This window comes from Symphalangus syndactylus, chromosome 2 (genome assembly GCF_028878055.3).
Source record: "Symphalangus syndactylus isolate Jambi chromosome 2, NHGRI_mSymSyn1-v2.1_pri, whole genome shotgun sequence".
Lineage (NCBI taxonomy): Eukaryota > Metazoa > Chordata > Mammalia > Primates > Hylobatidae > Symphalangus > Symphalangus syndactylus.
The window spans coordinates 126860309-126876507 of NC_072424.2; the positions used below are offsets into that span (position 1 = coordinate 126860309).

The following is a 16199-nucleotide window of genomic DNA, read 5'->3' on the forward strand; positions in this document are numbered from 1 at the left end:
GCAACCTACTCATCTGACAAAGGGCTAATATCCAGAATCTACAATGAACTCAAACAAATTTACAAGAAAAAAACAACCCCATCAAAAAGTGGGCAAAGGACATGAACAGACACTTCTCAAAAGAAGACATTTATGCAGCCAAAAAACACATGAAGAAATGCTCATCATCACTGGCCATCAGAGAAATGCAAATCAAAACCACAGTGAGATACCATCTCACACCAGTTAGAATGGCCATCATTAAAAAATCAGGAAACAACAGGTGCTGGAGAGGATGTAGAGAAATAGGAACACTTTTACACTGTTGGTGGGACTGTAAACTAGTTCAACCATTGTGGAAGTCAGTGTGGCGATTCCTCAGGGATCTAGAACTAGAAATCCCATTTGACCCAGCCATCCCATTACTGGGTACATACCCAAAGGACTATAAATCATACTGCTATAAAGACACATGCACACGTATGTTTATTGCGGCACTATTCACAATAGCAAAGAGTTGGAACTAACCCAAATGTCCAACAATAGACTGGATTAAGAAAATGTGGCACATATACACCATGGAATACTATGCAGCCATAAAAAATGATGAGTTCATGTCCTTTGTAGGGACATGGATGAAACTGGAAACCATCATTCTCAGTAAACTATCGCTAGGACAAAAAACCAAACACCGCATGTTCTCACTCATAGGTGGGAACTGAACAATGAGAACTCATGGACACAGGAAGGGGAACATCACACTCCAGGGACTGTTGTGGGGTTGGGGGAGAGGGGAGGGACAGCATTAGGAGATATACCTAATGCTAAATGACGAGTTAATGGGTGCAGGAATTCAACATGGCACATGGATACGTATGTAACAAACCTGCACATTGTGCACATGTACCCTAAAACCTAAAGTATAATAAAAAAAAAAAAAAAAAAGAAAAGAAAAATAGCCCTCTGGGTCAAAATTGTGAAATCTGCTTCAAGTAAAGATAAAGAGGAGTTATTTTACTAACACGGCTTATTTCACATCAGATGATAAAGAAACCTGTAAAAAATAAACATAATGTTTTAAATATGCTGCTACAGAAAAGTCTTTTTTAGGCTAAAACCAAAAATCCAAGTCTGTTAAGAAGAAAAACACACAGAACTTCTTTCACAATCCAGCACATTCATTGTGATATCATGTGGTGTTAGTTGGCTAGGCCTACCGTAACTAACAGAGTGCTACGGACTGGTTGCCTTAAACAACAGAAATGTATTGTCCCATAGTTCTGGAGGCTGGAAGTCCGAGATTGAAGTGCTGGCAGGGTTGGTTCCTCCTGAGGCCTCTCTCCTGGGCTTGCAGAGGGCACCTTATCCCTGTGTCCTCCCGTGTCCTTCCCCCGTGCCTGTCTGTGTTTTGATCTCTTCTTCTAAGGACCGCAATCATATTGGATTAGGGCTCACTCTAATGACTTCGTTTAAGACCCTAATATGGTTTGGCTGTGCCCCCACCCAAATCTCATATTGAATTGTAGTTCCCATAATCCCCATATGTGAAAGGGACCCGGTGAAGGATAATTGAATCATGGGGGTGGTTACCCGCATGCTGTTGTTCTCGTGATAGTGAGTTCTCATGAGATCTGATGGTTTTATAAGGGGCTTTTCCCCTTTGGCTGGGCACTTCTCCTTGCTGCTGCCACCATGTGACGAAGGACGTGTTTGCTTCCCCTTCTGCCGTGATTGTAAGTTTCCTGAGGCCTCTCCAACCGTGCTGAACAGTGAGTCAATTAAGCCTCTTTCCTTTATTAATTACCCAGTCTTGGGTATGTCTTTATTAGCAGTGTGAAAACAGACTAATAGAGTTCCTATTTCCAAAAACGGTCACATTCTGAGATACTTGGTTAAAAGACTTTAATATATGAATTTGTGGGGGACACACAATTCAGCCCATAACACCCAGACTATAGCAGAAAAGTTAGGGCAGAGGAACTGAATTCCTACTAGGAGAGAAGCAAGCCTCAAAGTACAGACTCCTATAGTTGCATTGGGGCTCTGGAGCAGTGATCTGGTCCATTCCCTCATTTTACAGACAAGGAAAACCAAGTTCCGAAGAGGAGACACAAATATGTCCCATGCTAACTTTGCCCATTGAGGGTTCCCTTAACTTTTGAGCGGCTACCAAATTAAAACTTTAAAAAGATGATTGATACAGCCAAAGCCCATCTACAGACCTAGGATCCAGAATGAAAGTGATGAGGCACTTTCAGCCACACCCACTGCCACCTGCCACACTGGAGCAACCTCACCATAGGGCTCTCCTGGGAGCCGGGGCTTTGGAACTCGCCTTTCCACAGAGGGAGGGGAGGCCCTATTGGTTTTCAGTCACTTAAGTCCTCAGAGACAAATCCCAAATAAATATTTTATTTTTGATTTTTCTGTCTGCTCAAAAGACACAGAGGTTCTTGTTCCTTGGTAAACAGACTTGGAGCATGTTTGCCCATCTCAGATTACAGAGTTTTATTTCTCTTAAAGGCAAAATGAAGATTCTTGTCCTACTTCCTGTAACAAGTTTCAGATGGACCCATCTCCAAAAATATAGTCAAAATGCAGTTCATGAAACTAGTGGAAGTCAAATACAGACATGTCCCAGGAAAGCAGAACCAGAGGAGAAGCAGACCCCGGGCACTCGCAGGACTGTTTGACTCACTGGAGAATTCCCTTCTGCCAGGGCGGGCTTGGCTCACTGCTGTGAGCACTGCAGATTCCCAAGGAACACCCAGGCCCACAGATGTTCATGGGTCACAGAATTGTGAACTGACCACTTATGCATTTTGGATTTCAACTTGTAAACATGGGGATTCCCTTTTTACAAAAAGAAAAAGGAGAGGATGAAAAATCACCATGCAGAGGAAAACTGTGAGCTAAGTTTTTCCTTTTGGAATTTTGGCATGCGCATTTAGCTATCTTCAATCTGGCTTTCACCAGACTCCGTGTGCTTTGAGCCAGGCGTGGAGCAGTCTGCCCTGCGCCGCTCTGCCAGAACATTCAGACTTGACCTGTCACAGGCCTCTTATTCCAGTCATGAGCAGACACGGCCCAGGAGATGGGCCCTGCCAGACACAGCAGGCTGCCTTCGAGGTGCAACCAGAGAGGTGGTAAAAACCTGGGAGGAGAGCATTTGACTGACTAGGCTGGGGGCTGCCCACCAGTCAAGTCCCCGAGTTCAAGTCCCAGCTGTTCTGTTTCACTAGGCATCAGTGTAAATCACTTGACCTCCATCTGTCTGAAATCGACTCAGCTGGAAAACGTTAGAAAGAAAATAGAACATCTACTGAAAACCAAGAGCTGCTTCTGGGATGAACCATTTCCCACCCTTGACCCCTAAATGCTAAAAGACTGAGAGCCATAACCCTTCCTAAGCTGATGAAATGTTTGTTCTCACCACAAAACACTGTATCCCAGCAAGAGGGCATAGAATTACGTATAATCATTCTAGGTTGCCTGAAGCCCCCACTCCTTCATGTCTGCAAGTGGCGTTGCCCAACATGCTATGAGTCCATGGACAGCAGTGTTTCTGAAATGTGATTTGAGCTGCCAGGAGTAGGTACATCCTCCTGGGCATGAGATAGAGCAAATGCAGCAAGGACCTGTCCTGAAGAAGCATCGGTCCCTTCCTCCTGGCCTGGTTTCCGCTCTTCTGTTTACTGTGCCATTATCCAAGATGAACCAGTCTGTGGAATTCCACTTTTCTCAAGCATTCTTTGGGACAAGTTTGTCTAGCTGCAAGTTACAAGATTCATCTCTAATTCACAGTTTGTACTAAATACAGGCTTCCTCTAACTTCTTTAAACTACTGTGTGTATCTGTGATCCCATGACTAATAGTAATAACGAGCCTAAAACATCCATGTGAATTAGTACAGGTTGTGCACAAAGAAAAGTGTTAGTAAAAATTGGAAACCCGGCAGGACGGGGGTACCAAACTTGGAGGGTCATTTCTCATTCTCAGAAGTAGCGTTACTGCTGTGATGTGGGAGAAATCTGGCAATGATTTTGTGGGCTGATGATGTTTCCAGCATGGTTGATTCTTCTTACCCCCATAGGACTGCCATGTTGAAACTTTAATGTGTTGTATTACTAATCTTTCAAATGCAGAAGAGAGTTACAACACTGACCACAAACTTCCTTCTAGTCACCTTAAGTTTTGCGCATATCAAATTTACTATTTTCTTTTTCTCCTTTTGGCACACTTTCCTATGTGGTGTCCATCTTTGGAAACTAGTGAAATTCTAGTCCAATGTGTATTCTCAAAGGATAATTCATGAACCAAGTGTGTGAGATAGGCATGAAAAAAAATCATTGTGTTAAATAATTTTGGAAGTGCTGCAGTTCATAGTGTGGTGTTACACAGTATGGTAGTATATTCAGAGTATACTAAGGACTCATGCATACTGAAGCATTTTTAAAAATTAATTTATCTTTGTTGAATTTCAAATTTCTCAGAAGTATTTGCCATGAAACCCTTATTTGCATAAGTCCCGTTGATATCCTGTGGAAATAGTGTTCTGGAGACTACCTTTTGAGAAACAATGCTTTAATGCAAATTATTGGATTACATTTTTCCTCATTGGAAGAGTTGCTTTCCTTTTGCTGTGGTTCAATTTTGGTCCATGCATCCTGCTTGAAGAAAATATATTTGCATCAGATGACAAACATGTTGATAAAAAGAAGATGGGGACAAATAACATTTTTAGAAAATAACAAGGAATCATCTTTCAGTTTTGCTTATTCTCCTAATTACATTCCTCTATCTCAGGAAAAAGTAGAAACTCTTTTCAAGGTAAAAAATTTTTATTCTTTTTAATATTTGGGTACCTTGAATTAATTCATGACTCCCATGAGGATCAGTGCTTAAATCCAACCGAATAAAGGATATCTGTCCCCCTTTCTTCCTTGGGCTACAGTTGCTTGTGCAGCGGAAAGGAAATCTATGGTGAAACAGAAATCACAGGTGTTTCAAGTAAGGTTTGTGACGGGGATGATGAGATTGCTCAGCTCTGGAGCTCTCAGCTACTACACACTGGGGCACCTGTGTTGTTCAGTGCACTAGGGGGCGCCGTATCCATAACAATTTACTCAAGAAATCACAAGTTCTTTCCAAACCTCATTTCTCTCCCTCGCTTGCTCATTTTCCTTTATTGCTTTAAAGCAGTATGGCCCAGAAGAAACTCATGGTTGGTGTATTTACCTGGTACATTTACCAGTGTACATACACACTGTTGATCAATAAGCTATTATCTTTCCCAGGTCTTTTGGCCCGATTTAAGTTTTGTTGCTATTATTTTTAGATTACCATTGTATTTTTAAAATCAGTCTTTATCAGATCACCTTTCCTGAGTTTGTTGTATGACTAAAACATGATGACAACTCTGGTTCAGTAATTAAGAGGTGACCCATGTGATGACTGTCCCAGATAACCATCAGGCAATACCGTAATTGCCACAATAAAGATAAGTAGAAAGTGTGTTTAATGCAAAAAACAAGGGTATAGGAAGATGTCAAGAAAGAGGTATTACCCTGTTATCAAGGCAGGCCACACTAGAAAACGATTCAGGTAACTCTCAGTTTAAATTATTTTTATCTACAAAACTTTATTGGCACACATAGGGGCTACATGGGAGGTCAGTAAAAACCTCAGTAAAGAGAAGACCTCATGTGGGATTTGAGCTAGAACAGTGGAATTTGCAGATAATAGCAAGGCAGATCATAAGCAGAAATATCACTCTGCCCTTGCAGCAGATTTGCAAGAAAGAGGCACTGTCATCCCTATTTGTATAACAGGAAACAAAGGCTCCAAGAAGTTAAATAATGAGCCCATGACAGCACAGTAAGGAGCAAGACCAGGATGCACACTCAAATGTAACATGCTCTTGCTTTTTTTTATTGCTTGTAGGAGGCAAGATAAGATTAAGCCAGATTGCTAAAAATTTTGGAAGAAATTTTTATTTACTATAAGGGCAATGAGGAAGCCTTGGGCATTTCAGAACACAAAACTGACATGAAGAAATCATTTTCCTTCTTCTAAATTAATTAGCACCCTGTGTATCTCGCCCAGCCCTGCCTACTTCTTTGCAGATCTCTATTGTCTGTGTAGATAGTTATATGGATTAGGAAACTAAGGCTCAAAGAGGCAAATTGATTTTCAAGAGGTCACATAGTGGGTATAGTTGATTCTAGAACCTTCTGGCAGCTTATCTAGCACTCTTTGTCTACATTATGCTGCCATAGCCAATGTTTAGAAAATCATTTTCATCATTCATTGAATATGTTTATCACATAATAACTTCAGGGTTCCTCAGTGAGCAGCATTTGGACTCTTGGTCTGAGAGTTTGATCAAACATAATAGAGACAACTACTGTTCATTTGGGGCAGTTTTTAAGGCTCTAATTCCAGACACAAACCTGAAATGAGAAGACCCTACCAAACTAAAACCTGTGTTTTACCTGATTTGATCTTTACTACATTCTACCTACGCCTTTTTGCACAAATCTGAATTTCAAGGATGTAAAGAGAAAAAAGGGCAGTGTGGTTAGATTTAGACATAAACTTGGTTGAGTAGAAATAAAAAATGTCCCCTTTTCCCACTCCTTGTAAATCACTATCCAACTCTTGGGTGCAGGATATCGAGTGGGGAAGGGGAGGAGTGGGGCAGAAGGAAAAGAAGTCAGGAATCCAGGCTTCCCAGTCTCTCTGCCACTTACCTCCCTTCCCCCAAAGACTCCTCTTCATTTCATCTCTGGATTTCCAGGTACTTAACCCCTGTGATGGTCAGGTGAGATAGGAGAGGTTCCTGTTTCAGTTATAACTTGCACTGGGGCTGTTGTCAGCAAATCCAGGCCTCTAGCTATTTTCCAGACTGGTCAGAACACTAACCTGAAACCCAGAAGTAACTGCCAGGGCAGAGGTAAGTCACTGGTGGCTTCTGCCTCTACATAGAGCCTTGGATCCCCCAAACACTCTTAGATCCTGGGAGCCAATGTTTGCCTTTTCTATCTGCCCTCTTTTCTTGGCTTCTCCTTTCTTTCTTTTTAAAATAGCATAAATGAAAACTACAATTCAAAATTAAAATGAGTTTATTACTTCAAATATATCTTTGTGCTCCAGTGAATTGACAGGATTTATTTATGCTGTCAAAGTAAATCAAATGAATTTGATTTTGGGGGTGGAGATGAACTTTAAACATATGCAAAATGAAAGAAATCACAAAGAAAAAAATACTAGAATGTCTGAGTTTCAGATAAAAAAGAACTCAGTTAAAAAGCAAACAAATGAGGGGAAACATTTGTAGCAGACATGGCAGATAAAAGATTGAAACTGCCAATCTTAAGGGACTTACATAAATCAATAAAAAGAATAAAATGTGCAAATGACATACTCATTCTCAGACCTTAGCTATTTCAAAAGCTGAGAAACAGGAAAAGTGTTCATCCTCATTAGTAGTCAAAGAAGTTTGAACAGAAGCAATGTGGCATCACTGGAGATGCTTTGGGGCAAACATATTTAGGTATGTGAATGCCTGAGATGATGAGAGAGGATCGTGAAGTACTCACTCTTGCTCTGCTGATGGGAGTAAAATTGGTACATTTCTGAAAAGTAATTTGGTAATTCAGATAAAAACCTACAATAAACACTGAGATTCTATTTTGAAAGCCCTACCCCAAATACTTATTTCGTAGCTATAGCATCAAATCCAAAAATCTAGAATCATCTAAAGACATTAGTCATGTAAGATCAAATTACTCAGTCTTCGTCTAAAATGCTGTAATAACAATATCTCTCAACCTTCAAGAAACGTGAACATAGCTTTTACTTGAATTAGAATATGTAGGTTATAGTACATTGCTTAAAGAAAAAAATTTAATCTAAATTTAGTCTAGATGAGACTAAAAAAAATTTAATCTCATTATCTTATAGTCACTCTAGATGTAAACCTCAAAACTCTTTCCTTCTGATTGTGCCACCATAACCAGCCTCCAAAGGTGGAAATGATTTCATCATCACCAGCTTAGCACACTATCCTGGGCAGGCCATTTCTAAGCCCAGTAGAAACATACATTTGCCAAAGGCAGATATAATTTTCCACACTTTCATAGTGGATACAGGTAGGACCAGATTTGAAGTTGGAGCTTTTTGCTTAGGTGGGTTATATTTTAATTAAGAAGGTCATTATGAAATTCCACTAGGTCAAATGTTTCTAGAATATTGTCCCAGTATCTCTTGCTAATTTCATTATAGTTAAACATTTGTTGAAATAGAATTGGCTTTGAAGAGCACCAACCCATGTGACAGTAATTATTCTTGTAGAGAATCTCTACAGATTGGCTGAGATTTTCTCTTTAGCAGAGCTCAGATATCTTCAGTTTGCCAAGTTAATGCAGAGATTCTTTTCTAGCTCATTAAGTTAGAAAAGATAGTTCTTTTTTATACCCATGTAAATGTGTTATCTGAAGCATCACATTCATAAATGAGAGAATAGACTTGTAATTTAAATGGTCATAACCTAGGGTTTAAACAATCCCCTATTGACTGTTTCTGCATAGAGCCAAGAAGACAAGTTTTGCCTCCTTAAGAAACAAGATGATTTCAGGATCTGAACCAAAATTTTCAATTTGTCTGTTTTTTTGTGTTTTTTTTGTCCCTCCCTCTGTCCTGCACAGGGCCAGGCACACAAAGCCAATCACTTTTTGTGTCAAGTAATATTGGTGATTTTCTGTACTCCACAATTGGGGTTATGAATATAATCCAAGTTATATTATATGACTACTTATACTTTTGTTAATTGTATGTACTTGTTGGTTTCGGGTGCCAGAAATAATCCAACTCTAACAAGTTCAGACAAAAAGAAAATCTATTGGAAGAGCAGAAGGGTATCTATAAAATCAGAAAAAGAATTGAAAAAGCAAAATGCAAGCAGGACAAGGGTGTAATCGGGCTCAAGGGCAACTGGAACCAGGGACTGAAATGCTATCTGGTGTTTCTCTCTCTCTCTCCCACCCTCCGCTCTTTTTCTCTTTTCCAGACCAGCAGAAAATGTGCCCCCTTTCCCTCACCAAAAAATAAAAAGCTTCCAAACCTCACTCTAAGAGCTTCTGTCACCACAGAGGAGCTGGCTTCTTGCTAGTTATGGTTCAGAAAAATCTTGGGGAAAGACAATGATTGGTTTAGCTAGTCAGGGCCCCCCATCCTTGAACCAATCAGAAGGCCAGGAGGAGTGTTCCCATGGTATAAATCACTAGATCTCAGAGACTGGTAAATACAGTAGTCCTCGTGGATAAGGAAGATGTGTTCCAAGACCCCCAGTCGATGCCTGGACCCAAGAATAGTACCAAACCCTATATATGCTATGTGTTTTTCTATACATACATACCTATGAAAAAAGTTTAATTTTTATTAATAAATTAGGCACTATAAGAGATTAACATTAACTCATAATAAAATAGAACACTTATAACAAAATACTGTAATAAAAGTTAGTGAATGTGCTTCCCCCTCCCCCAACTCACCACCACCCACCCCCAGGCCAAATAACTTAATATTTTTGGACCAAGGTTAACTGAGGGTAACTTAAACTGCAATAAGTGAAACAGAGAATACGAGAGACTACTGTGAATAGAGCCGCCACCCAAAAGAGGGTCCACTACAGGGTCTTTTTAGATTTGCTGTCTGTCACCCAGGCTGGAGTGCAGTGGCACCATCCTGGCTCACTGCAACCTCTGCCTCCCGGGTTCAAGCGATTCTCCTGCCTCAGCCTCCTGAGTAGCTGGGATTACAGGCGCACACCACCATGCCCAGCTAATTTTTGTATTTTAAGTAGAGATGGAGTTTCACCATGTTGGCCAGGCTGGTCTCGAACTCCTGACCTCATGATCTGCCCGCCTCGGCCTCCCAAAGTGCTGGGATTACAGGCATGAGCCACCACCCCCAGCCTAGATTTGCTTTTGAAAGCTCTGCCCAGTATTTCTATAACCTGTCACAAGGCACAGCGACTCTTGTTAACAATAAAATAGTGAAAAAATTTTCAAACAAGACTTAGAGAAGAAAATTAAGATCACCCACAATCTCATCACCCAAATATACGCACTGTTTACATTTTAGTGCATATCCTTCCAGTCTGTTGCATGTGCGTATATCCTTTTCTATATATATATATAGTATCACTGAGATCGTGTTAAATATACAACTCTACATACCACCATTCACTTAATATGTAAAAAGAATACTCAATAACATTTTTTACTTATAAATCTCCGTATCAGGGAAGCTGTGACATCAGAATATCTGTGAACTTCTTGAATTTGCGTAGAGAATCATAAAGGTATAAGCATATTGGTATGTACTTCTTTTGGGAAGGGGGTCCATATTTTCATCAGATTCTCAAAATGGTCTGTTACCAAAGAAAAAGGTTAAACACTACAGCATTTAAGTTTTCAAAGCACTTGCACATAAATTACAATACACTCACAGCTGCTACATATTTAATATTTTACTTTTAACTGATCTCAGGTGACATTTAAAGGTTCATTGACACAAGGCAAACCGTACCTTGCAAATACATGCACTTGAACCACAAATGCTCAACCAGACCCTTAGCTTGTGGGTGAGCCTCACGCTCCCCAGCATCCCATCACAGGAAAGCTCCCTTAACCTCACATCATGCCTCACTCTTGTGAAATGGTTAAAAGCTTACAAAGGCGTGGATAGAGCTGACCCAACCAGTTTAGCCTAGAGATGTTCCACTGCCTCAATCACTAGGGCTCCTGGACAGAGCTTGATTTTAGGGCAAGACCATTCAGATCATTTAAACCCAAAATTGGATCTCTCAGGCAAATTATTGATTCACCTGTATAAATCAAACTAAGTCAGCTATTATTCGAGTCTGCCTTGCATAATGAATTGTACACAACTTCAGTGGACTTCACCCTTCAGAGCCCTCTTTGAGTCTGTTCTGGCTACATTTATTTAATGGTGGCAAAGTTTCCTTTCCACTTTGTGCAGCACAGCTCTCTTCTCTCCACCTCACAGAAGTCATGTTCTCTGTCCCTCGGCACATGCTTGTATCTTAATCTTTATTTTCCAACTCAGTTGTGGAATTCCACCTGGAAAACCCTTTCTTGCTCAAGAAGAACTGCGGGTACAATTTCAGCTCACCTTGGGTCTGTGTTGCCCCATGGAGCCCAGGCTGAGGGTGAACAAGCTGCGGCTGCCACTTGAACAGCGCGTTCTCAGGTCTTGACCGCTTTGGGTCATCTCTGTCACTTCAGTGCCTCCATTCATTCCATCCCATTCTCTGACTGCCATACTGTTAGGTGTTCATCACAGTCATTTTCCTCAGAGATGGGAAGATCCACTTCTTAATTATAAAATTATTTTAGGCTTCTCAAGTGTTTCTTATTTGGTTTCATTCAGCCCATGTGAAGCAAAATTTAGAGTTTACACTGATGAATAAAAAAGGTATGTTGATCAAATAGGTTGTTTGCTACTTGGAAAGCAACTGGATCAAATAACAGAAAATCCAGGAGAGACAGCTGGGAATTATAAGGCCCACGTTGTATTCTAGCTGATCCTCGGAACGCCATCCTGATTTTGAGACAGGCTTCCCTGGGGCCTGGTTTCTCATTTTTTTAATGATTCAATGTCACCATCTCCTCCTTGGAATGTGAAGAGTAATTCTGAAATTCTGCTGAAAAGCGCTTTGAGTTTTTCCAAAGAAAGTGACCTAATATTACATAAGAGCACATTGCTAAAATAGCTTTCAGTTCCACTAAATATGTATGATGAAAAAACTTGCCCTTCCCTTATGATTGAGTTAAAGTATTATTCTATATAGTAATCAGGGTTTCAGTAAGCCAAATCCACTTATGTGGATAAAAAAGTACTTGTGAATGATTTTTTTAATCCCTCAAATATCATTTACTTCCATTTCCATAAATGTAGTAGCCTATGTTGTGTCAAAGTCCCTATTTACTATCTTCTGTTTTCTTTATTCATTAATCTGTTATTTCCAGACCCAATATTGGTACCTCACAAAAATTGCTTCTATTTAATTACAACCCTCAAGAGTTATTAGTATGTCATAAAAACTAACGTTGCATTTTCACGTGACAAATTGACATTAAGTGCAATCGAACATCTAACCAAAGTTTATACACAAATGTCACTGGGCTCTGGGCTCCTGATCCTTAAGGCTATGACAGTTCCATTTTTTTTCAGCCCCTGAACCCAAGTTACTTAAGCAATCTTGATTGTATAATAGTAAAAAAAAAAAAAAAAAAAAAAAAAAAAAAAGTACCCAAGGAAGTTGTTGCTGATGGAAATATTCATTCACTTATTCAATATATGCTTATGAAGGCCCTGCCATGTGCCGAGATCCATGCTAGAAGAGGAAGATTTAGCAGTTACCAAGACAAAGTCTCTGACCTCAAGAAGCTAACATTCTAGGGGAGAAAGGTAATATATAAGGAAACAAATAAGATAATTTGATAATGATAGATATTATCAGGAAAATAGAGTAATATGATAAAAGATCATTGGATTGGGGTAGGCTTTAGTTAGGCAGCTAATTCATTTATTTAAACAATTTCCCTTACAATTTCACGATGCATTTCAATTAAACTCTTCTAGATGCCAGAAAGAGGAGTGGGTTTTTTAAGCTTTTTTGTGTATATATTTTAATAATTTATTTTTATTGAGGTATTATTTACATAAGGGAAATGCACAGATTTTATGTGCTAGAAATCAAAATCAATTTTTTTCCGATTACCAGGGAAGTTTTGTTAGAGTTTGGACTGTCACCTGATTGGTTGGCTTGGGCTTTTTTCTTTTATTATTATTTTTAACTGACATATATTGTACATATTCATGGGGTACTTTGTGATATTTCAATACATGTATACAATGGATAATAAAACAGGGTAATTTGTGTTGGGAATATCCAAAGTCCTCTCTTCTAGCTATTTGAATATACACAGTCAATTGTTGCTACTTATAATCATCCTGTTGTTTAGATTTTTAATCACCAATTTCTAACAACTGTTTTCATTGCTTTTTATAATCTAGCTGGAGGACAGATTCCCATTCTCTTCTCCCTTTTAGAGATTAAGGAAAACCAAGACCTTTGACTAAGAATAATTGCACCTGTACTAACAATCAGAGTAGCCATGTATGGCCTCTTTCTGACGCAGCAGCCAGGAAAACATACCCAATACCATCCTGCGTTAAAAATTGCCTCACTTGAATTTTAACAAATCTGCATCATGGAAAGAAGGAACACGTACATGACGTAACTCATGGAGCATGGTCCACTTCTTGCTAAGATGTTTTTCTCTGTTCTCTGCATCCATATATTCCTAAGTATGAAAACGGATTCAAGGAGTGAAAAGGAGACTACAAAGCAAAGTAAGTTTGATCAGAAATGATGTTTCAACTCATTAAGGTAAAAAGTGACTTCCAGAAATCTTTTATGAATACTTGAATGGCAAAAATATATCAAAATAATGCTCCCCTCAAGAGAAAAAGAAAAATAGAAGGGCAAGAGATAGTGTTGATCTTGATTTTGAAACCAAAGATTTCTAAATTCTTAAACTCTTAATTCAGCACCTTATTTTGGTTTGGGGGAAAATCTAGTCTCAGTTCAGTGATGCTTTTAATTCACAAGAATATGAAAATTGGATTAGTTACGAGAAACAAGAAATGAATAGTACACACACACACACACAAGAGCACACAACACAAAACACACGTACACACTCAAATCGCCATTTGCACTTTTGCTTATTTAACTGCATCGAAATCAGGCACCTCTGCCCCTTTAAGGGATGCGCTTTCAGCTTCTGCATGCCACTATTTCCTCTACCTGTCACATCTGCCACCAAGTTTCCTACCATGGTCAGAGAACCAGTTTAAAGTCACCAAACAGAAAACAAACAGCCCATAAGCAAAGATTCCAGACAGCCAAAGACACTAGCATTTGCCTAGCTGCCTGGCTCCCTCCCCAGTGCTGAGGATTCAGACTTCAGTTTAGTGCAGGCCTCCCGGAAGCCCTGCCTGACATTGCCAAGGCTAGACAGGGCCCCTTGGTGCTCCTCCCCAGGGTAGCGCTCACCATGCTACATTGTAAATGCCCATTTACCCATTGTCTCATCCCCCAGACCACATTCTCTGTGAGGGCAACACCTTGTCTTCTTCACTGCAGCATCCATGGCACTTAAATGCAGCACTCAGAATGAAAGAGTGAACAAATGAGCCAATGGGTGAGTGGCTGAATGAATGAAGTGAACTAATTGTTTTTCACTGAGCAAAGGAAGGCGGAGAACACAGAGTGAGAAACAGGAGGGCAGAGTAAACAGGAGAGATAAAGAAAGAAAGTGAGAGAGACTTGAGGGAGGAGCCAAGATGGCCGAATAGGAACAGCTCCGGTCTCCAGCTCCCAGCCCCAGCGACACAGAAGACGGGTGATTTCTGCATTTCTGCTTGAGGTACCGGTTTCATCTCACTAGGGAGTGCCTAACAGTGGGTTCAGGACAGTCGGTGAAGCGCACTGTGCGCGAGCCGAAGCAGGGCGAGGCATTGCCTCACTCGGGAAGCGCAAGGGGTCAGGGAGTTCCCTTTCCTAGTCAAAGAAAGGGAAAACAGACGGCACCTGGAATATCGGGTCAGTCCCGTCCTAATACTGCGCTTTTCCAACGGGCCTGGAAAACGGCACACTAGGAGATTGTGTCCCGCACCTGGCTCGGAGGGTCCTATGCCCACAGAGTCTTGCTGATTGCTAGCACAGCAGTCTGAGATCACGCTGCAAGGCGGCAACGAGGCTGGGGGAGGGGCGCCCGCCATTGCCCAGGCTTGCTTAGGTAAACAAAGCAGCCAGGAAGCTCGAACTGGGTGGAGCCCACCACAGCTCAAGGAGGCCCGCCTGCCTCTGTAGGCTCCACCTCTGGGGGCAGGGCACAGACAACCAAAAAGTCAGCGAGAACCTCCACAGCCTTAAATGTCCCTGTCTGACTGACAGCTTTGAAGAGAGTAGTGGTTCTCCCAGCACGCAGCTGGTGATCTGAGAACGGACAGACTGCCTCCTAAAGTGGGTCCCTCACCCCTGAGCAGCCTAACTGGGAGGCACCCCCCCAGTGGGACAGACTGACACCTCATTCAACCGGGTACTCCTCTGAGACAAAACTTTCAGAGGAACTATCAGACAGCTGAATTTGTGGTCTCACGAAAATCCGCTGTTCTGCAGCCACCGGTGCTGACACCCAGCCAAACAGGGTCTGGAGTGGACCTCTAGTAAACTCCAACAGACCTGCAGCTGAGGGTCTTGTCTGGTAGAAGGAAAATTAACAAACAGAAAGGACATCCACACCAAAAACCCATCTGTACATCACCATCATCGAAGACAAAAAGTAGACAAAACCACAAAGATGGGGAAAAAACAGACCAAAAAAACTGGAAACTCTAAAAAACAGAGCACCTCTCCTCCTCCAAAGGAACGCAGTTCCTCACCAGCAACGGAACAAAGCTGGATGGAGGATGACTTTGATGAGTTGAGAGAAGAAGGCTTCAGACGATCAAACTACTCTGAGCTACGAGAGGAAATTCAAAACAATAGCAAAGAAGTTAAAAACTTTGAAAAAAAATTAGAAGACTGGATAACTAGAATAACCAATGGAGAGAAGGGCTTAAAGGAGATGATGGAGCTGAAAGCCAAGTTTCGAGAACTACGCGAAGAATGCAGAAGCCTCAGTAGCAGATGCGATCAACTGGAAGAAAGGGTATCGCTGATAGAAGATGAAATGAATGAAATGAAGAGAGAAGGGAAGTTTAGAGAATAAAGAATAAAAAGAAATGAACAAAGCCTCCAAGAAATTTGGGACTATGTGAAAAGACCAAACCTACGTCTGATTGGTGTACCTGAAAATGATGGGGACAATGGAACCAAGTTGGAAAACACTCTGCAAGATATTATCCAGGAGAACTTCCCCAATCTAGCAAGGCAGGCCAGCATTCAGATTCAGGAAATACAGAGAACGCCACAAAGATACTCCTCAAGAAGGGCAACTCCAAGACACATAATTGTCAGATTCACCAAAGTGGAAATGAAGGAAAAAATGTTAAGGGCAGCCAGAGAGAAAGGTCGGGTTACCCACAAAGGGAAGCCCATCAGACTAACAGCTGATCTC

General features: G+C 40.9%; 1 protein-coding gene and 1 long non-coding RNA gene across 6 annotated transcripts in view; one reads left to right on the forward strand and one right to left on the reverse strand.

The window, feature by feature from the left end:
• UST (uronyl 2-sulfotransferase) overlaps positions 1-13175 on the forward strand; it is a 345881-nt gene extending 332706 nt beyond the window's left edge. Inside the window, exons 9-10 of the mRNA XM_055266806.2 lie at positions 12379-12477; positions 13087-13175. Coding sequence (XP_055122781.1) covers positions 12379-12460 — 82 coding nt within the window. The 3' untranslated portion in view covers positions 12461-12477; positions 13087-13175. The remainder of the gene's footprint in view (positions 1-12378; positions 12478-13086) is intronic.
• LOC129475043 (uncharacterized) overlaps positions 1-16199 on the reverse strand; it is a 42811-nt gene that overhangs the window by 7123 nt on the left and 19489 nt on the right. Inside the window, exons 1-2 of one of the 5 annotated variants that reach the window (XR_008654739.2) lie at positions 4845-13093; positions 1570-4646 (exon numbers count right to left, since the gene is read on the reverse strand). The exons of 1 other annotated variant lie outside the window; for it this stretch is intronic. This is a non-coding gene — a long non-coding RNA (uncharacterized lncRNA). Of the gene's footprint in view, positions 1-1569; positions 13094-16199 lie in introns of those variants that run through there. 3 more of the 5 variants (XR_010117017.1, XR_010117015.1, XR_008654737.2) reach the window with 3 other exon arrangements.